Source organism: Procambarus clarkii, chromosome 62 (assembly GCF_040958095.1).
Source record: "Procambarus clarkii isolate CNS0578487 chromosome 62, FALCON_Pclarkii_2.0, whole genome shotgun sequence".
NCBI lineage: Eukaryota > Metazoa > Arthropoda > Malacostraca > Decapoda > Cambaridae > Procambarus > Procambarus clarkii.
Genome location: NC_091211.1, coordinates 28,178,936 through 28,200,725, shown reverse-complemented (window position 1 = coordinate 28,200,725; position 21,790 = coordinate 28,178,936). Strand labels below are relative to the sequence as shown.

At 41.8% G+C, this 21,790-nt stretch overlaps 1 protein-coding gene across 1 annotated transcript; it reads right to left on the bottom strand.

The window, feature by feature from the left end:
* Window positions 1–8,471: 8,471 nt before the first annotated feature.
* LOC123766403 (growth hormone-inducible transmembrane protein) lies at window positions 8,472–19,419 on the bottom strand. Its single transcript, XM_045755474.2, has 7 exons — window positions 19,283–19,419; window positions 17,662–17,879; window positions 15,617–15,728; window positions 13,874–14,024; window positions 11,927–12,113; window positions 10,184–10,404; window positions 8,472–9,002 (listed from the first exon to the last, which is right to left on the bottom strand). Exons 2-7 carry the CDS (start codon window positions 17,867–17,869, stop codon window positions 8,853–8,855), a joined length of 1,029 nt encoding a protein of 342 aa, XP_045611430.2. The 5' UTR covers window positions 17,870–17,879; window positions 19,283–19,419; the 3' UTR covers window positions 8,472–8,852.
* Between the last annotated feature and the right edge of the window lie 2,371 nt (window positions 19,420–21,790).

Here is a 21,790-nt window from a genome sequence, read left to right as displayed (position 1 = left end):
CACTAAAGCCCCGAAATCAACTCGAGATATCCTCAAGATAACTGGTATACATTTTTCTGAGACTATACATTTGAAACTGTGTATAGAGACTGCCTCCACATGGTATGAAGAAGAGAGGCAGGGGTGTGGGTGAGGAAAGGGGAGGGGGCAGGGAGTGTGGGTGAGTGAAGGGGAGAGGGAGGGGGTGTGGATGAAAGAAAGGCAAGAGTATGGAGGTGAAGGGGAGAGGCAGGGGTGAGAGTGAAGAGAGGGGTAGATGTAAACAAAGACACGAGTGATGTCATTAAATTCACCATGAGAAAATGATTAAGCAGGAAAAGCAAAATTTGTGATCGTTCGGAAAATCTTGAACATTTCATGAAATGCACGCCTGCAGAACTACGAGGTTCTGACAGCAATGTGCAGGTCTGATCCGTTACGTGCCTATACCTAATTGTTGATCAACAGTTGATCATGCATAACCAATACATAATCTAGCCAGATATGTTTCCTATTTCAATAATAGGGGTAACCAAATTTGACAGCATTATAAATTGTTTGTAGTAAATAACCCTCCATCCCACTCTACAATGGTTTCCAGTTGTCATTAAGAGCAACTGTGTAAAGTGCTTCTAGGAGATGGAAAGTATGAAGAGCAGCTTTAGCAGTGGCATCTGCTAGGTCACTTGAGGAGAACTAACTGACTGGGGAACCCAGCGATATTTGCCATGATATACCTGCTACCTGGATATACATCCACCATTCAAATTCCTTTGCCACAGGATGAGAAGGGGTGGAAAAACAAATATTAACAAGTCTAGGAAAAGGTGGCATAAAAGTTTCATCAGGAAAAATAAACTCTAGCCAGCTGTACACCCTTGATGAATTGAATATTATACAATTTACCTAAGGTGTACAGCTGGTCTTGTGTTAAGTTGTGGATATAATGAAATAAAACAATATTTGTAATGTAGATTACAGCCATTATATTAATAAAATCTTTCTTTTGCTATATAATTCATCAGCTAGTGACAAAGTCCTCAACACAAGTGAAAAACTGGGAACAATGCAATTTATATTTTGGGGAAAAAAAATGCTATAAAACTTATTTTTTATTAATATTAAAGTTCTGCTTGACATATTTACAACTGTGCAACAAGCAATAATGTAACATTCAATTTAAAATGGTACAATAAATAATAATACAAATACCCAAAATAAGAGCTAAATACATGTATATTCCTTAGATCTTTGAAGGTTTAAGATAATGGAGAAATTGTCAACCAGCAAGATCTCTCAACCAAGGTGAATAAAAAGCTAAAAATATTTATTTTGGTAGAATATGACTATAAATTTTATAAATTCCTGCCAACACAGAATTGCCTGGCTAGCTAGAGGTTTCCCCTGAAAGTTTTTACAAAACATTAATTGACATCATTCTCAAGGAAGGCCCTGGCATTGTATTTGTATAAATAGGCAGGAGGTGGGTACATGTGGTGTGAAGGTACATTTCAATGCAGTGTATTGCTTTTTGGATACATATAATTATGGACCAATTTCTCAAGCTCCTTTCTCAAATTAGAAAATTTAGATTCGGGTAAGTCTTTTGTAAAAACTGACTTTGAAATAGGGGTACAGATTTACAGAACGCATTGCCAGGTGAAGTGCTATTAAACTTTTTTGGGTGTATTTAGACATGTATGCAAGTGTGGGAGTTTGAAATAAATAGGAGCTGCCTGGTGGCAGTTTGCAGTTCTCTTATGAACTTAAGGCCATAACCAGCTATTTGAAAACTGTGCACACTTGTCATGCAGACCAAGTGTGCAATTCTGACAAGTTGTTGACCAACACCTTTCACACTACAGAACACGAACAATTCTTTCTGGTTGTGAGGTAATAAGGTAAAAGACCCTTTTGTAGCCAAAACTTGCAGAATAAGAAACTGCTGAGGCTAGACTAATATCCTGATATATTGTTTATCTGTACAGGGGAGCGATCAAGATACTGGTGCCCTTCTATACAGCTTAAACAATGAGAACCATCATATCTTTAGTACTTTTATTGAGTACTGATTAGTTTCAAGGAAAAAAATATATACTGTATAGTAAGTAAGTAATTATCAAAAGAAGGCACCAAACCGGGAAGGCTATGTAGCACCATCAAATACGCAAAATAAGAGGGCGCTAAATATCACCAAGGATGCCAATACGAGAACAAAAACGCATAAGGCGAACGATATCAAAAGTATCCGAGTCACCAAGAATTCTATCGAGGGACAGGTGACCGCGAGGGGCGGTCGGAAAGCAAGACACACGCTCGTCCTGGAAGTCAGGACATTCAAGAAGGACATGCACGACCGTAAGAGGGACAATGCAACTAGGACAATAAGGAGCAGGGCGGCGCTCCATCAAGTGACCATGGGTTAAGCGAGTATGGCCAATACGCAACCTCGCTAGAGCTGTTTCCCACCGCCGGTTACGGTAGAAGGAGGATGGCCACGAGGAAACACAACATTTAAGAGTACGTAGCTTGTTACCAGTAACAGACAACCAAGAAGCCTGCCAACGGGTAAGGACTGAGGAATGGATAACCGGGTAAAAGTCGGAATACGGAATGCCTTTACGAGAGATGGGACAAGAGCGGACAGCTTCCTTAGCGGCAGCATCCGCACGCTCATTTAAAGACACGCCAATATGGCTGGGAACCCAACAAAACTCAACCGACTTAAATTTACTGTGAACGAGAAACAGCCAATGCTGGATCTCGACAACTACCGGATGAACTGGATTAAAGCACCCGAGAGCCATGAGGGCACTACGAGAGTCAACAACAACCACAAAGGAAGACTGACAACGAGAAAGCAGGAGACGAAGAGCATAGAGAATAGCATAAAGTTCCGCTGTAAAGATGCTAGTCTCCGGAGGCAAGCGACACATATAAGTGCGATCAGGAAAAACAACAGAGTAGCCAACACCGTCCGCTGACTTAGACCCATCGGTGAAGACAGAAACGGAGCGGGAGTGAGAAGAAAAGTGCTCGAGGAAAAGGCGTTTGAGAACTGTAGGAGGGGTAAAAGCTTTAGTGATGCGAGTCAAGGATGTACAAAACCGCGGAAGAGGGACCCTCCACGGGGGCAAAGAAGGAACAACACGAGGAGAAACATCAGAAATACGAACGGAAAGAGAATCCTGCAGGCGAGATAACCGGACAGAAAGAGGGAGGTGGTGAAGAGGAACAGGAACCGCAGGAGGGGTAAAAGTTAAAGCACGACAGAGACGAGAGGAAGGATGTTGCAAGGACCGCGCAAGATACCGAAGACAGTAGCGATCACGGCGGTCCTGGAGAGACAGGAAGCCAGTGTCAACATACAAGCTAAGGACGGGAGTCGAACGAAAGGCACCAGAACTGAGGCGCAACCCAGTATGGTGCAAAGCATCAAGACGGCGAAGAGTAGAAGGAGAAGCAGACGAGTAAGCAGGGCAACCATAATCGAGCTTAGACAGGACGAGAGAGGAATGTAAAGCAAGGAGAGTGCGCCTATCTGCCCCCCAAGAAGTATGGGACAAGACCCGAAGGAGGGTAAGGGACTTAGAGCACTCAACACGGAGGTAAGAGATATGGGGAGACCAAGACAAACGAGTGTCAAGGAATAACCCCAAAAGCTTCGCGGAATCTTTGTATTCAAGGGGATGACCATAAAGTGACAAAGAGGGACGAAGAACAACCCGTTTCCGCGTAAAAGTCATGGCACAAGTCTTAGAAGTAGAGAACTTGAAGCCATGACCTGTGGCCCAAGACGACACGGCATCAATCGCAAGTTGAAGCCGGCGTTGAAGGAGAGGCGAATCATCACCCTGACAACAAAGGGTAAGATCATCGACATAGAGAGCGGAGAAGACACCAGAAGGAAGAGAGGAAAGAAGACCATTGAGGGCAACCAGAAAAAGAGTAGTGCTCAGAACACTACCCTGGGGCACACCTTCGTATTGCTGAAAAGGGGGAGAGAGAGCGGTACCAAGGCGCACCCGAAAGGAACGACGAGAGAGGAAGCTGCGGAGAAAGAGAGGGAGATGACCACGAAGGCCAAAAGAATGAAGTTGAGATAGGATATGATAACGCCAAGTGGTGTCGTAAGCCTTTTCTAGGTCAAAAAGGACGGCAACAACGGAGGTCTTCGCAGCAAAAGCAGTACGTATATAGACCTCCAAGTTCACCAGGACATCTGTCGTGCTGCGGCACTTGCGGAAACCAAATTGAGAAGGGGAGAGGAGGTGATGGTGTTCCAGGAACCACATCAGACGAACGTTAACCATACGTTCAAAGAGTTTGCAGACACAACTTGTGAGAGCAATAGGGCGAAAGTCCTTAGGGGAAGTACCCAGAGACCCTGGTTTGCGAACAGGGAGGACAACGGCATCGAGCCAGTCCTCAGGGACTGACGACGACTCCCAGATCCGATTATACAGACTCAGTAAATACTGAGACGTGCTCAGAGGGAGATGGCGAAGCATCTCATAATGAATACCATCGGAGCCCGCCGCCGTAGAACCGCAGAGGGCCAGGGCAGAACGAAGTTCAGAGAGAGAGAAGGGATCATTATAGGGAAGCTGAAGATGAGTGCAGAAATCTAAAGGACGAGACTCAAGGACAGGTTTACGAAGAAGGAAAGATTGGGGAAGATGAAGACCAGAGCTAACAGAAGAAAAGTGGGAACCCAGTTCGGAAGCGACCTGCAACGGGTCCGCCACAAGAGTATCATGGAGGTGAAGGACCGGTGAAACATCGGGAACGAACTTACCCGCTATCTTGCGGATACGCTTCCAGATCTGGGCCAGAGGGGTTTCGGACGTAATTGTCGAGACATAAGAAGCCCAACATTCACGTTTAGCCGTACGGATGGCCCTACGGGCCACCGCACTCGCTTTCCGAAAGAAAAGAAAAGAATCGGTCGTCTGCCTACGGCGGTGCTTCTTCCAGGCTGCACGCTTACAGCGGACAGCCCGAGCACAGTCCGCATTCCACCAGGGAACGCACTTCCGTGGACCCCGAGAGGAAGAGCGAGGAATAGAGCGGAGGGCAGCGTCGAAGACAGTGTCATGAAAAAGGAGGAGAGCGCGAGAGAGGGGCAGAAGGGAGAGGTCAGAGAGAGTAGCACTGAGGGAAAACAGGGTCCAGTCCGCCTTAGCAAACTGCCATCTAGGGAAAGAGAGGGAAGGGCGAAAAGAGAAAAAGGAAACAAGGATGGGGAAATGATCACTTCCATGGAGGTCATCAAGAACCTGCCATGTGAAATCTAAGTAAAGAGAAGAAGAGCAGAGAGAAAGATCAAGACAAGAAAGGGTGCGAGTTCGAGAGTCCAAATGAGTGGGCTCACCAGAATTCAGAAGAGACAGGGAAGAAGAGAGGAGAAACGGCTCAAGGAGGCGACCCCGGGTATTCGTCAGAACGTCACCCCAAAGAGAATGACGACAATTGAAGTCACCCAGCAGGAGCACAGGCTCCGGCAAGGAGTCTAGGAGGTGTTTCAAATCGGGAAGAGAGAGCGGGACACTCGGGGGGAGATAAATGGAACAAACTGTGTACCATTTCCCCACAAAGATACGAGCAGCAGAACAATGGAGAGGCGAAGGAAAAAGTAAAGGAACAAAGGGAACATCAGCCCGAATCAAGAGAGCAGAAGAATTAGAAGCCCCAGCAATGGCTGGGAGGGGGGAGAGAAAGGAATAGCCACGAAAACGACCAGGACGAGCACCAAGCATCGGCTCCTGGAGACAGACACAAAGGGGCGAAAACCGCGAAACCAGAAGTTGGAGTTCGAGGAAATTGGCGTAATAACCTCGAACGTTCCATTGAAGAATGGACAACGACGAGAAGAGAAAGGACAAAAACAGAGAACAAGGAAGAAACAAAGGCGAAAGACCAACAGAGCACGTTAAAGAATATCAGGGTCGGGATCAGGGTCAGCAAAGTCAGGGTTAGGGGGCATGGGTAAACTGAGCAAAGACGGAGGGAAGGAAACGGGAGAACAGATCAGAGGTGGGCGGGCAGGGTCCGGAGGAGGAGGAGGAGGAGACAACGGAGAGGAGCAGTCAAGGACAGCAGCAGGAAGAGGGGGAGTAGAAAGAGAGGAGAGCACCCCAGCAAGAGCAGCAACCGAAAGGGAAGCAGGGGCCAAAGAAACCTCCATAGCAGGAACAGGGGGCGCAAGCACTGAAACGGGAGTGGAAGGAGCAACAGAGCCAGAAGGAGGAGCTGAGGAAGAAAGCGAAGCCTTCTTACCCGCCGGGGAAGAGGAAGGAGAGGAGCCAGGCTTACGCTTCTGACTTAAAGAGACCGGTGTCCCAGCAACTACGTACCGGGCAACGGATTCCAGTGTCTCAACAGGAGAAGCCGAACGAGAGCACACACGACGGCCGTTAGGAGAGCGATGGACATCCGCCCGCACCGACAGGCGGCGGGGAGAGCCGATAGATGGAGGAAGAGGATGGGAAGGAGGATCGGAGGGGGACGAGGAAGGAGACACAGAAGACACGACAGACCGGGTAGAAGGAAGGGGAACCCCAGACAGAGGACCAGGAGGAGGATCCTTCGGGAGAGAACCCAAAGGGACAGAGGAGGGGGCAGTGGGCGCATCAGGGTCCAAGGCCTGGAAACGGTTGTGAGTCTGAGGAAGGCGGGAAGGACGAGGAGAGGAAGAGCGCAACACGCGAGCATAAGAGATATTAGCATAAGGCGGGAGCCGGCGAACCTGGCGCCTCGCCTCAGGAAAAGATAAACGCTCCCGGTGCTTCAAGTTGAGGACGGCTGCCTCAAGCTTGTAATGGACACACGCACGGGAGAAGGTAGGATGGGCCTCACCGCAGTTGAGGCAACGAGCCTGGGGAGAAGCGCACTCCGACTTAGAGTGACCTTCGCCACCACACAAAGGACAGAGAGAGACAGTCCCGGAGCAGCGGAGGGCACCATGCCCAAACCTCCAGCACTTGTTGCAGAGCCGAGGAGAAGGAATGTACTCCTGGACAGAGCACCTGGCACCAGCAAGAATGACAGAGGGTGGAAGGGTCCTACCATCAAAGGTAATCTTCACAACCCGGAGGGGTTGACGGCGACTACCACGAGGGGGACGAGTAAACGTGTCCACCTGGAGAATAGAATGGCCCTGGGCAGCGAGGATATGTCGAATATCGTCGTGGCAGTCGCGTAGGTCCCGAACACCGGTCGCAACATGGGGCGGGAGCAAAATAGTGCCAACACTGGCATTCAACTGGACGTTCTTCGAGACCCGAACGGGGGTCTCGCCAAGGCAGGATAAGGCAGCCAAGCGGGAAGCAGCATCCTGAGAAGGAGCAGCAACGACACGCGTACCGAGACGAGTGGGGTTAAAAGTAATGGAGGCATCCACGGAATCAATGAGATGTCGATGAAGGGAGAAATCGTCAGGAGGCGCAGAATCAAGAGGGAGGAGATCAAAATATTTGGCCCACGAAGCGGGACCAAACAAGGCTTGATAGGTAGCAGAACTGGAAGGAATCGAGCGAGGGCGGCCGTGACGAGAACGGCGGTGAGAACCCCCAGAGAGAGAGGGGTTAAAAGGCGCAGTAGTAACAACGAGAGAAGGAGCCGCGCCAGGGGACGAGGTAGTCACCACTGGGGGCTTGGGGCTCGACCCAACCACAGAGGAGGGAGGGGAGCCAGGGGAAGGAGTCAGAGAGGCCAAAGGAGGAGCAAGGTCGGGGCCCAATGCAGCGGAGGCTACAGAGCCCGGTCTTCCAATACGGACCGACTCGGGGGCTTGGTCGCCCACCCCACGAGCCTGAGAAGGTAAACCAGAAGAAGCCGAAGCAGGGGTAATCATCCTGACAAAAGAAGAATTCACTCACGAATGTGCCCCCACACCCACCATGGAGCCACAATTAGAGGCAGGACACCCAACAAGAAGCTATCGCCGATCTTGTCGGGGCCTCCTAGGGGTGCGTCGTGAGTATACGCCCCACAAACGCCACCTTAAGAAACCGACAGTCCGTCGAGATAGGTTCAGTGACGAAGTGGGGATTGACAATAAAAGGTTCCCCTCGCTCTCGACGTCGGGTACTGCAGTTCTACTGGTGCAAGAGTATGCCTCCTCAAGCACCCGGGCGTCAAAATAGAAGAAGTCCAAGGGAAGAACCAGAACGAGCAAAAGGTCGGCAGGAAACGGCAAGCAGATAGGAGAAGAGGGGGGAGAAAAACGAAACAGAAGGAAAAGGAAAAGATGCCCAGCAGAATTGGAGAGGACGGCAGCAGGAGCACAAGGCTAGAAAAGGACAGGACTGTCCCAAGGAGCATCACACTCCGGCAGCCGCCCACCAAGCCCCCACACGGCGACAACGAGCTGAGCGGGGAGGGGGTATACTGTATAGTAATTACATATTACAAGAACCTTTTAGTATTCAACTTCATGAACAGCTCAAACATTAAAATATGAAAATCAGTGTGGTAATTATACAAGATAAAACATTTTGCTCTGCAGCTTGCTCTTGCAAGATCTTTATTTACTAGTTAATTCACGATGTCAACTAAGATTTCAGGAAAATTTGGTAAATGAAGCACAGCTTTTACAACTAGACACGTGTAGGAAACTGCCACATAACATCCACATTTACCGAATATGATTTAGCATCTTAGTTTTCAGTGTAATAAGCACATGGGAGAGTGCAATGGCTCTAAAATATCCAGTCAATATTATAAGCTAACATGCATATCACATGAACTGATCAACTTTAGTGAAAATAACACATTACAATATTTTCACCAAGTAGGTTGATGCAAGACTAAAGTAATATATAAATAACAGATTGCATTAATTCTTATATTTACTGTATATCATTTCAGATTTACTTTTTTCTTCCACCTCCCATGGCAAGAATCTGTGCAACACGGATGAATATGTTGAGGGCATCCATAACAATGTGGTGCGACATATTAATGGGGTCATATGGCATTGCACCCCACATCTGTGGGTGAGTTTCAGCCTTGTGCACCACCTGAAAAGAAAATTTTGGAACTAAAGTACTACATTTTTAGAAAACATGATCAATGGAACAATTATTTGGAAAAACTAAGCATTACTATTCAGTACTTACTGTGAATTACCACGCTTTATAATCTAATTTTCTATAAATTTCCTCACCGTCTTCCATACACCAACAAGAGTCCTCAATAAAGTTAAGGCAAGATAAACATACTGTATTGTAACTAGAGAGAGAGAAGGGGGGAAAAAAAAAAAAGTTGTGCAGTACTCTGAATAAAATGTATTTTTAAGTTAATATTTTTGCCAACATGCTAATATCAGATTGGCATGTTGGGGGGTCTGGAACGAATTAATTCAACTTTCATTATTTCTCATGGGGAAAATTTGTTTCGACTTGCAAATTTAATCAGTTCCCAGAGATGGGTCGTAAGTCGAGGCCCCACTATTAAAATGTGACAAATTGGCAAGATTTTTTTTTTTATTAAACTCATTCACACATGACTAGCAACAAAGCTAAAACTCTCTCCCTTCTAAAATGGTTTATTTCAGGTTTGAAGCCAGAAAGTGTCAATAATACCTGTTCCTTTAGCCCTTCTACCAAAAAGTTGTGGTACAAGCTCTAGTCAAAAAAGTATTAACAATTCCCAAGCCTTTCACAGGACACCTTTTGTATCTCTATTTCTATCCAAAAGAGTCAGCTCATCCTATGGCCTTGATGCCAAAACTTCTATTTTTGCCAATGCACCGTAATGCTTGTGTTATTACCACAAAATAATACATCTGCAGTTCACTCTTATAAGCAGGTATCACTTTCCAAACAACCTTCACCATTATTACAATACTATATAACAAAGCCACACTTTTCAACCAATACTTTTTTCAAAGACTAAGGAATTTAATTTCCACAGCCTCTAAATATTAATTATTTTATATAAAGCAATCTAGTATATTCACCTTAAAAAGGAGAATCTGTTTAAATACTAATACCAAAGAAAGCATTAAATAAATTATACCCCTGTAATTCGTTCATTATTAACACTGATATCCACAGACAATTTAAATTATTAAACCTAGATTGCTTGAGCTTTCCAACAAAAACCATTTAAAGCTTAAACCTAAAATAATTAATATTGGATGCATATTTAGAAATACTACACATTCCACAGAAAACAATCAACCTTATTATTTGCTTACCTTCTGAGTGTCATAGAGCAAGAAGGCAGAGAACAGTAGTAGACCACCATAGAGAGAGATGGAGTAGAGAGATAGGCCCAAGGCAGACGTTGGTGGGAGGAAGGCAGAGCCAAGCGATGCCACAAACACACCTCCAAGACCAATGCCAAGTGGCCCAGCCCAGTTTAAGAATTTATCACTTGGGGCACACGCAGCCACAGTGCTTAGACCCCCAATAATGCCTGAAATGCAATATTTATTATGTTAGTTACAATTTATTTAAATCTAATAACATTTTAAGAGAACAGATCAGGCATGATCAGACTGTCGAATAGGTTCTCAAATCAAGACAGTTTTCATTCAAAGTTAATGAGGCTCTTGTGTTACAGAATTCGAGGACAATTGGTACCCTCTTACAACATTAATGGTTTCTCAGCAGGAACTTTTGCTTGCTGCACACTTATGACATTTAATCCTCAGGAGATTTACTCCTGCTGGATTGAGTGGCAAGCTATTTTATTGTGCCACTAAAAATTTAGCGTCACTACCTTTATGACAAATTCCAGAGTACAACTAATGCCAAAGTACTGTAGTTCCAATAGCTTAACCCTTCAGCTGTGCACGCAATGTTACCATGCAACACCTAGGAGCATATAAAATAAACTGATCCGAAAAAATTTTCTCCTCTTGACATGGTGAATTAACATCCAGGCAGTTTGAAATCTAAGTAGAATGTCTATATCTTGTGGTTTAGCCATAGTGGGCCAGAGATTCTTTTTATTGTAGAAATGAGGCAAGATGCCACATGAAAATAATTGTCATTTATTTTCAGTTTCAATTTATATAGTTGTTCTTACCAGTTTTACTGATGTGTAAATGATGGGGTTCATTAGATATAATTTAAATTTAGGCAAGTACACATGTATGTAAATATATACCATTTATTCATTCATGCTAGCATACAGGCCTAAAACTTATAATTGGACATAGCACCCATTTTGCCTAAAATATAAAATGGCAATCACTTGTTTACTGTTTATTAAAGTTGAGTGGCTCCTAGTATGGCCCCCCTGCATATTCACACACTGGGTGGTCATGTTGCTAAATATGCCCCCCCCCCTTCCCTCACACTAAGGCCCTAGAAGGAAAGCGAGTGAATTAATTTTTTCAAAATGGGGGAGTGTTACTGGAGGCCTGAGGAAGCAACCGAGCCCCGTGCATGTGCAAAATTTAATTCTTGTGCAGTTCCCCAATACTTCATATGATGGGAATGTGCAGCCAAAGGGTTAATGTCAAAAATTTAATTAGTTATCCATTATATTGAAATACAGTATATAATAAAATTTTATATTCAGTTATATTTTTAGTTTTTTACCAACTTCGTTATTTTTGTACAGATATGGCTGACATTTTACTTTTCAAAATGCATGCAAATGCTATAAAATTTCATGCTTCACTATGTGAACAGTGAAGAATTTTGATACCAGATTTGCTAGAGTCAGCAGGGCAGCAGCAATTGGTCAAGTGATGCATATACTGTTCCTCATTTGCTAATTCAGTAACTTCAAGCTAATTTACATGACAATGCCCGTCAGAGCTATTTACGTATACTGTACACAACATTGAAGACAAATACATGCAGCAACAACTCTGGTTCTAACAGACTGTTAAATGGCTTCATGTACCTTCAAGTATGTGAGACAGTAATATTCATTGACAATTAACTTGCATGATAACCCTTTAAAACACTTATGTGGTAAATACCTGCAGTGTACCATGCTGCTCTGATGGCAATAGCACCTCCCAGGGCACCAATGGGAGCCACAGCAAGGCCCAGCATGGCACAGTTGACGAGCCACATCATCTGTTTGGTTCCCACTCCAGGGGAATATGGGATGACCATCATTGCCTGTCCTGTTCCTACTATTCCTACAAGAATTCCAATAGTCGACTGCAAGAAATGCACATAATTAGCTTATTTAAGATTCCTTATTATACTCTACAGTATATAAAAATGTTAAATACAGACGAGGAATTTAAGCATACAATTTTTTCCCAGTGCTCAATTTATAACTACTATGATGGGAAGAAACTCCTTTGCAATAAATCTACTGTAACCTGAAATCACTTTTTAATAAAATATTTACATATAAACAAATTCCTTAGACCTTTGGCTCCTAACACTTGTAAGCATTTTTTAGTAGTTGAACATACTTGGCTAACCGGGTTTATAAAACAGTGAGGTAGTGTGATAAAGACTAAAATTTAGCTCTGTTTACAAAGTGAAACCAACAAAATAGATGCCTACAGTTAAACAAAAAAAATGCCTAATATGTAACCTTACAATAAAATTCTTCAAAACATCACTAAAGTAGCAATCGGTAAAGCTCCTTCACGTGTACTTTATTGTAAAGTATAAAACTAGAGAGATTGAAAACTTTTCAAATATAGAACAAAACTCTTATTCAAAAATGCCACAACATTTTGCACAAATCATTTCAACTGATTAATCATTCTCAGAAATGAGACCAAACTATATTCTTACCCAAAAAAATCCTACATTATTCCACCCCCAAAATATTCCTCTTATCCACAGACACTACATTTTACCCATTCCATCTACGAGCCACTACTTTATTTTCCCCCTGCCACATTACATCAAGTTCTCTTGATTCTCTCCCCCACCCCATTATGTTTTTGCACCGTGATTTTTGCAAGTTATGTACCAAGTCTGCACTATTCAGTACAATTCTTGTTTCATATTCTATATGTCAATATAGCCTCACATTCTTAAAATTGCAGTCTTGTACAGAAATTATCCATTTCACACGGACAGCCTTAGTTTTGAACTCCCATTTTCTTTGGAATTACAAACCATTTCCTTTTGTCTTTTGCAATTTAATTATTCTTTAAGAGTGTTACAACCCTGGGTCTAAGATTGGCACACTGCAAAGGAACTCGGGATCATAGCACTTGTTTATACATGTAATAGGGACCATTCATAAGTACAGTACACCGTATTTAGTGATTGATCCTGAATGTTTTGGATTGTGTGGGAGATTTTGGTTAGTTAAATTATAGAAGTTTTTAGATAGGTTTGGGTTTATGAAGGCATGAAATCTCTGGCAGTTTTATATACAAGAGAACTATTCTTCATTTTGCAATGGCGGTTGATCATTTCCTTGATAAACGTAAGAGCATTTTAGATGCTCTCCACTTAATATTCCATTAATGTATTGTAAAGCTAGGATGTTATACTTTGAACTGCATAGTGGCAATTTAATATTGGATTGGAGGGTAAGTAATCATTACTGTACCATCAGTTGTTCACACAGGCAGCAAGCTGCACGGGAAAATTTAGTCTAACTACACTAGGGGCTGGTCAGACAAAGTTGTGGGGCTCTCTTTTTACCTCTTTCATTTTCTTCTTAGTCTTTACTATATTAGGTTAAGTAAAATACCATTATTGTAACATCCCACTAGGAGGTTCCAAGTGTAAATTTATCTGTGTTTTCTAGTCAATTATTTTGAGGTCCAAGCGTTTAAACAGAGTACCCACTTTTTTAACAAGTGGATACTGACTAATGAGCCACTATATAATATACTTCCTTTATATCAATATTGTTATAGAACAATTGGGGTTTTATCATTAGAATGGAATGACATTTGATAACTTAAAATTGCTTTGCAAAATACCAGTACTGTACATACCAAAATAGGATGTCGGGAACACAGGGCAAAGAAACGATGTCCAAGGGGTGAACGAAAGACTGCCACTGCAGATGCTGCAGTAGCAACACATGAAGCCCCAAAGTAGGAGTAGGTATCACGAATACGATCACGTACATACTGTGGCCATACTCTGAAAAAACATTTGGAAAGATGCATTTTCAGACAACACCCAATTACTTAATACAGTAACATGCCAATCTATATTTTTTTTAATGTAATAATTATACTTTTCTCCAGAAAAGTGTGCTCTACTGCATCTGCTGTGAAAGTTCTCAAACCAATATAATTTGATTTACTTATTACAGAACTTAAATTTTTGCTAACTGTTTGATAGCACATGAGTGACCAAGAAAGATAGTCACAGGATGGCATAACTATCAAATGAATTTTTTTTTATAAGTTATTGACAGACAATATAATTCTTAAAACAATTTAGAGACTTTGCCAAATTTAAAGGCATTCAAAAAACTAAATACTGGTACACTGTTTAATTGTCAGATAACATGATTTAACCTCTAAGGCTATGTAGCAAAATGTTTTGTTTCAAGAGTCATTACAGTTGTGCAGAATTATTGGTGGACAAATACAGTGTGTGTGTGTGTATATATATACAGTACTGTAGTTATGCGAGGAGTCAATAGTGAAGGCTTGAGTAACGTAAAGTGTGTGTTTCCGAAGCCGTGACATCAGGGACGATAGAGCTTCAAAAAAAATAATAACTGACCAACTGAGAAAGGCAAGGCTTCAAATGGCTAATCAGGAAGTTCCCTTTTGGCAATGGAAGAATCCATTTTGTTCGGGAAAACTGCTTCCCTATGCCTGAAGTCCCCACAAGGTAGCCCCTTGCTTGGACCTCTCATGGTGGCTGATGAGCAAGAGATTTTGACAGGTGACTGGTTTTTCAAAACTCCTTTACGAGGGAAGAATTCACTAGTGTTGGAAGCCTGGCTGAAATACCATGGAACCATCACCCTTGCTCCAATCATGAAGAGCGCCAAGAGTGACATGGTAATCGGCAGTGGTTGACAAACTGTTTGCCAGGGTTGGAGGTAACCTCCAATCAGTAATGGCTTTAGTATTAGAAGTGATGCCAACAGAAGATGTATTGTTGAAGTTTTTTAAAACCAGGTAGCAAGGTTAATGAGAACTGTACTAAAAACATTGGCTCGTGACATTTAAGTGCTGTGCAAGTGATGATGCATAATGAATAATTTTAACAGTGAAATAACCTCAAAGGGCTCAAGAAATCTGATGTCTAAGAATGTAGTACATGATTATTGTACAACTGTCCTAAGTTTAGCATCTTAACATTTCTGCAACTACAACCAAACACCTGGCAGCATGTTGTGGGAATTTTTTTTATAAAACTACTATTAATTTGAAGGGCCACCCCCTGTGGGAAATTCAACTTTACTTCTAATACTACACCTGTGGGATTTAAACTCCTTTGGAAGTATTTTTACACTACAAGTTCCTACACTAATATTCTGATATAAGCAGTTCACTTCAGTGGAGAAATATTTTAGAGTACAGTACTGTACATTTCAAAAGAAGAGCAATACTGAATATTCAGTACCTGTTGACATATGTTAAACTTAACAATATACAGATTCAGGCAAAATGTCTAGAGGCTGACCAGAATATTTATGCAATTACAGTAAGTACTGTACCTTCAAATAGCTACCCACACTCCAATAACAGGAAGGATAATTTTTAACTTACACCATTCGGTCGATGGCTCCAGGTTCATTGGACATGCCAAGCCCATAATAACACAATGCACCCAGCCCCACTACAGCTCCTCCAGCAACAGCAATTTGTCCTACCTCCATTGCTGAAAGTTGAAACAATGAACAATAATTACCTTTAATTTGTCCATTTACAACAATTATGGTATTCTTTTCTTCATAAATCAGGAAGAATATATTTAACATTTCTTTGCATTTTAAACATGCAAAAATACTTTAGTTTATGTTGTAAAGTGCTGGAAAATACTTTAAGCAATTCATGTATGACCTACATACAGGCAAAATCTGACAATTCATGTCCATCATGAGTAAGCTTTCCTGCATGTTTATAGCCATTTAATTTCACTATTCAAATTAAATTTACCAAGTCATGGACTTCACATCTAAATAGCCTGCCATAAATTATAAAGCAGTAAATGTTAAGACTGCATGATTAGAGGGTAAAGAGCCTCTGGATACATTGCCATCATGTGAAATAACTATATAATGCTCACTCAAATGCAATTTAGTGCACTAAAATTCCAAGAAATTTCATTTGGAGAAGTGCTATGCCAAAAAGAAGATATATATATACAGTACTGTACTGTAATAGTGAAATTGACATCTACAAATCTTATGCAGTATCTCGGCCCTTTCTCCAGTGTGTTGAGTCGGTTCATTACTATCTAACATGGCTCTATAGCTCTCCTAATCACACAATGGAGAGGCGTAAGTCAAAATGAAACTAAAGATCACAGGTCTCCCCCAAAAATGCTAAAATGCAAGCAATGCATTTACAATATCCTACCACACTATTTGTTTGACATGGCACCAATTTCCAATTTGTATAATCAAGGTGTCTACACACAAGCACTACTCTTGAGAATAAGATGGTGCAACTTTCTGGAACGAATTTTAGAATTTGGCCAAATATACAGTGGTTCACAAGTCTTTTAAACCTTTATCTTCTACAACAGAGAAAGGGTTGCAAGTCGACTGCTGTCATTTCTCCAATATATTTATGAATTTGTGCTCTGTAGTCATTTATATCCCATATTTTTACATTTATCAATGGTTTCCCTATTAAAGTCAGTGGTCCTGGTAGTACGGTCGGGTTCGTTCTTGACACACAATTTAGAATTCCAGGTTCAAATCCCGGGCGTTACAGAAATGGTTGGGTGATTTCTTATCACCTGTTCACTTAGCAAGTAGGTACCCACGAGTAAGCTTCTGGAAGGGTCAATAATTTGACCTCGGAGAGTGGAGGGAGGGGGGGGACGCAATATAAGCCTAACATGTATGAATACTGTATACACTGGCTGGCTGCCTGTCCCAACAATGATTATTATAATTATTAATTATTATGCATGTTAGGCTTGTGTAGAGGTCCCCCTCCCCCAGGATGTAACCCCACAACAAGCTGAACAACTCTTGGGTACCCACTTGCTGCTTGGTGAACAGCAGAATTAGGCACTAGGAAATTTCTATTTCTATTCCACCCAGGATTTGAACCCGGAATTCTCGATTGAAAGTCGAGAACGAACCCGACTATACTACTAGGATCATCATTGGCCCATAAGGTTTCCAAGGAAATATTATAGAATAATACATGTCGAGTTGATGGAAGGAGCACGAGAAAATTTTATCATTTCCTTCAAGTTTGTCTGGGTATGAATCAAAACTTTAGAGCTGGTCTGAGGGCAAGAGCATACAGTACACAAAGATTATTATAAAATGACAATTATTGAAAAAGTTTGAAGACAATACTGGGAATAATAATTGGAGTGCATGCGAGGCCAGACTCACAGCTAAGCTGTCTGCTGATGGAAAAAGGTTAAGTTTCTATTTAATTCAGGCATGATGAATAAAAAGGATAATTTAAATCTTATATGTAAGGATATGAAAAATGCATTACTTTGTATTTACCATACATGTAGCTTATTACTTTCCATAAAATATAAAGATAATTATTTTGTGCATGTGTGCTGTTCTATGATAGTACTGAAAGATTTTAACACGTATAAACAAAACATCACTTACGTCCAATCTTCCCTTTGATACTTTTGGATACTTCTATGGTCTGTGCTTGCACTTCTTTAACTCGAGACCTTCGAGTGAAACCTCGTCCAGCCTCTCTGTATCCTCTTATTAATGGAGTACATGGAGACTTCAGTGTTGCCACCCTAGAGGACTGCAAGAATCCCCTGGCACAAGTGGTGCCCACTGTTGATAATCTTGCAACAAACATTTTCGAAATTCTGAAATTAAAAATAATTGAAATGTACTTGTCAAAAACATTTTAAGTACCAATCCATGTCACAATTATTGCAGATTATGTAACCTTTATTGGCTACATTACTGTAAATACCCCAAAATTCTTCGTTCTACCCCACCCCATTTTCATTTGAAAGAAAGGCCTGATCTATTTCCCTTATACCAGCAAGTGCATTATTCATTCAAAGTAACCCTTTAATTTTCCATCCCATGCAGTAGGTTGTCTACCCATTTAATTTAATTTTGCCCTGAGGGGCGAGTTTATTGGGCAGTGCCACATCCTGTGAGTGGACACCGCCATAGTGACAGTATTGGGCAGCGCCACTCATCCTGTGAGTGGACACACCGCCATAGTGACAGTATTGGGCAGCGCCACTCATCCTGTGAGTGGACACACCGCCATAGTGACAGTATTGGGCAGCGCCACTCATCCTGTGAGTGGACACCACCATAGTGACAGTATTGGGCAGCGCCACTCATCCTGTGAGTGGACACACCGCCATAGTGACAGTATTGGGCAGCGCCACTCATCCTGTGAGTGGACACCACCATAGTGACAGTATTGGGCAGCACCACTCATCCTGTGAGTGGACACCACCATAGTGACAGTATTGGGCAGCGCCACTCATCCTGTGAGTGGACACACCGCCATAGGAGCATGTACAACACTCCCCAATAGGAAGAAAACCCGCTGGGTTGTTCATCCTGTCACTTGTACCCAGACACAGCTGGGACTTGCCTAACTGTCCCAAGTGTGAACAGCTTATCAAACAAGATTAACATTTGTCAACCCTCAAGTTTATTTTTTTATTTATTTACTTGTATATATATACAAGAAGGTACATTGGAGGTTAAGAGAGTACATAGTAATGATGATTTTATTCTTGTAAAGCCACTATAGCACCATAGCGTTTGGGGCAGGTCCCGAAGCTAAGTACTTTATCTTGCGGATGCAAAATGGGGGAAATCTTTTTAATAACAGTATTTATATTTGACAAATGATATTTTCCCCAATTCAACAATGTGGGGTTTATTATTCTACAGATTTATAACGACTTAGAAAGTTCACATTACGACACAGTTTGAACAATTAAGAGCCTTCTGGAACCGCCTTCGAACGACCCAACCACCCCACAACACAACCCGGCCAGGAATGACCAGTAAACATCTACACCTTACTTTAACAAGCCTTTCTAGCACCTCTAACCACAGTGCCCAGTGTGTGGACCACTGACAGGGGCACTGTGCCCCCGGCCCTATAAGAATTCAAGACAATCTAGCTCCCTCGTCTGTTGTTATTTGTAACAACGGTGCCCCCTAGACTGTACACATCAATCATAATACTTCCAAATCACTCAACAAGACAATTATATAGCGAAGATCTTACTTGGTGAAGCACAATGGTGTAAACCGTGAAGCCCAGGCAAGGGAGGAGGGAAGAGGGACGCAGCAGCAGCACCACCCACGACTCTCACCAGTACACTGACCACACTTAGTCACTTACCACTACGTCTCACGCAACTCTCTCCTGTTACGTCACCCTCAAACAAACAACATAGTTTCAGTTGATTGATTGATTGACTTATGTATGTATTTATTTATTTATATACAAGAAGGTACATTGGGTTTATGAGAGTGCATAGCATTGATGTTTTTACATTCTTGTAAAGCCACTAACGCGCATAGAGTTTCGGACAGGTCCTTAATCTAACAGATAATTTTAAGTAGGTTATTTCTAGAAAATTTGAAAAAAATGTTAACAGGTACATTATAAGAAAATTTGACGAAGATTAGTCTTCGTCAAATTGTAGTATATTTTGAGGATTATTTCAAGGTATAATGCAATAAAATATGCGTTCAGTATAACAACCATAATATATGATGATAGCAATGATTACAATTGTAAAGTTGTATGGCTTAGGTACATATATTGAGGGATTGGTCTATCTATGGACCATTAAAAAGAAAGGGGGAAGATAGACCATATCAGCACTTTCGGCAGCCTCCTCCATTGGAAGAATCGAATCTAAAGATAATAATTGAAGGAATACCAGTTAAAAAATCAGCATGTGACTCGCAGAGGTTCAAAGCAGTCATAGAACAATAAATGGAAACCATCTCAAGACCTACAACGACTCACATCTTCACAGACGGATCAGTTAATCAAGAAAGAGTTCTGCTGGGGCAGCAGTTTACACTAACAACCATGAAGCTTACTGAAGCATGAATAGTGGGTGCTCAACATTGCAAACCAAATTATATGCCCTGAAGGAGGCCATAAATTATACAATTGAGAATAATTTACATGATGTCATCATTCATACCGACTCTAAATTTTCGCTTCAGGCATTGTTTTCCAGTCAGCACAGAGATAATATACAACTCCTCACAGAAATCCAACATATTGGAAAAGAAGCCATAATCTAGGGCTGTCAATCACCCTAAATTGGATACCAAGTCACATTGGCATAGATGGTAATGAAAAGGCAGACTCACTAGCAAAAACTGCCACTGCTCTACCATAGTTGATCTTTTCTATGTTTAGTGTGAGTTTGTTCGTTGACATCCATAAGTGGGCTTTTTTTTAATTCATTATTTACAGTATTATTTAATGTGTGTGTGGGTTGGGATCTGAGTAGATGAGGATAGTATCGTCAGCAAATAACATAGGTTTAAGAATGTTAGAGACATTAGGTAGATCATTGATGTTTATAAAAAATAGGAGAGGTTCTAGAGAGGTCTGATGCTGCCTTGTGGCACTCCTACGTACGGTTAATGGTAGAGTGGGAGAGGTTATATCATTGATTGCTACATATTGGTGTCTGTCACTAAGATAGGATCGAATATAGTTCAGGGCAAGGCCTCGGATTCCATAATGTTGGAGTTTAAGTGAAGAGTATTGATGGTTAACAGTATCAAATGCCCTTCTCAGGTCAATGAAGAGTCCAATCGAGACCTAATTTTTGTCAAGGGCTGAGTAGATTATATCAAGCAGACTAAAAATTGCATCGTTGGTACCCTTTTGGGAGCGGAAGCCAAACTGACAGGGACTTAGTATGTAGAATTTTACGAGGTAGGAGTAGAGTTGTTTGTAAATAATTTTTCAAATATTTTTGAAAATATAGGTAGATTTGATATTGATCTGTAATTGTTTATGTCTGCCATATTGCCTCCTTTATGAACTGGCGTTACTCGTGCTTGCAAGGATATCAGGGAAAGTTTGACGCTAGAGATTTGTTGAACAGCAGAGCTATGGGTGATGCAATTAAGGGTATGGGAGGCACGCTTGTATACCATAGATAGTATTTCACTAATGTTCCCAGCTTTGGTTTTTAGTGAGTGAATGATGATATAACAATTGTCGGGCTGACTGGTAAAAGGAGAAGAGAGGTTTGATAGCTGTCTGTAAGATATATGGTAACATGTGTCTGGGTCTGTGGGATTTTTCTGGCAAGGTTAGCACCAACCGATGAAAAGAAGCTATTAAATTCATTTGTCGTTCCTAAATCTGTTGCAAGTGTATAACCATCCTTGGAGAGTTGTATCTGGTTATGTGATTGTTATTTAGATCCTAGGATGTTAGAGATGGCTTTCCATGTGCTTTTTATGTTGCCTTTTGCTTCATTGAATCTATTCTCATAATAGGAAAGTTTTGCTCTATTCCTATAATAGAATATAACCTATTCTTACAATAGGAAAGTATCCTTGATGGCTACATATTGGTTCAAGTTCAAGTATGTTTATTGAGACAAGAAAGAAATACATCTCAAAGAGATAGAGTAGCTTAGGCTATTTCTACCCCCCCCATATACATATTGGTATCTGTCACTAAGATAAGATCGAATATAGTTTAGGGCAAGGCCTTGGATTCCATAATGGTGAAGTTTAAGTAAGA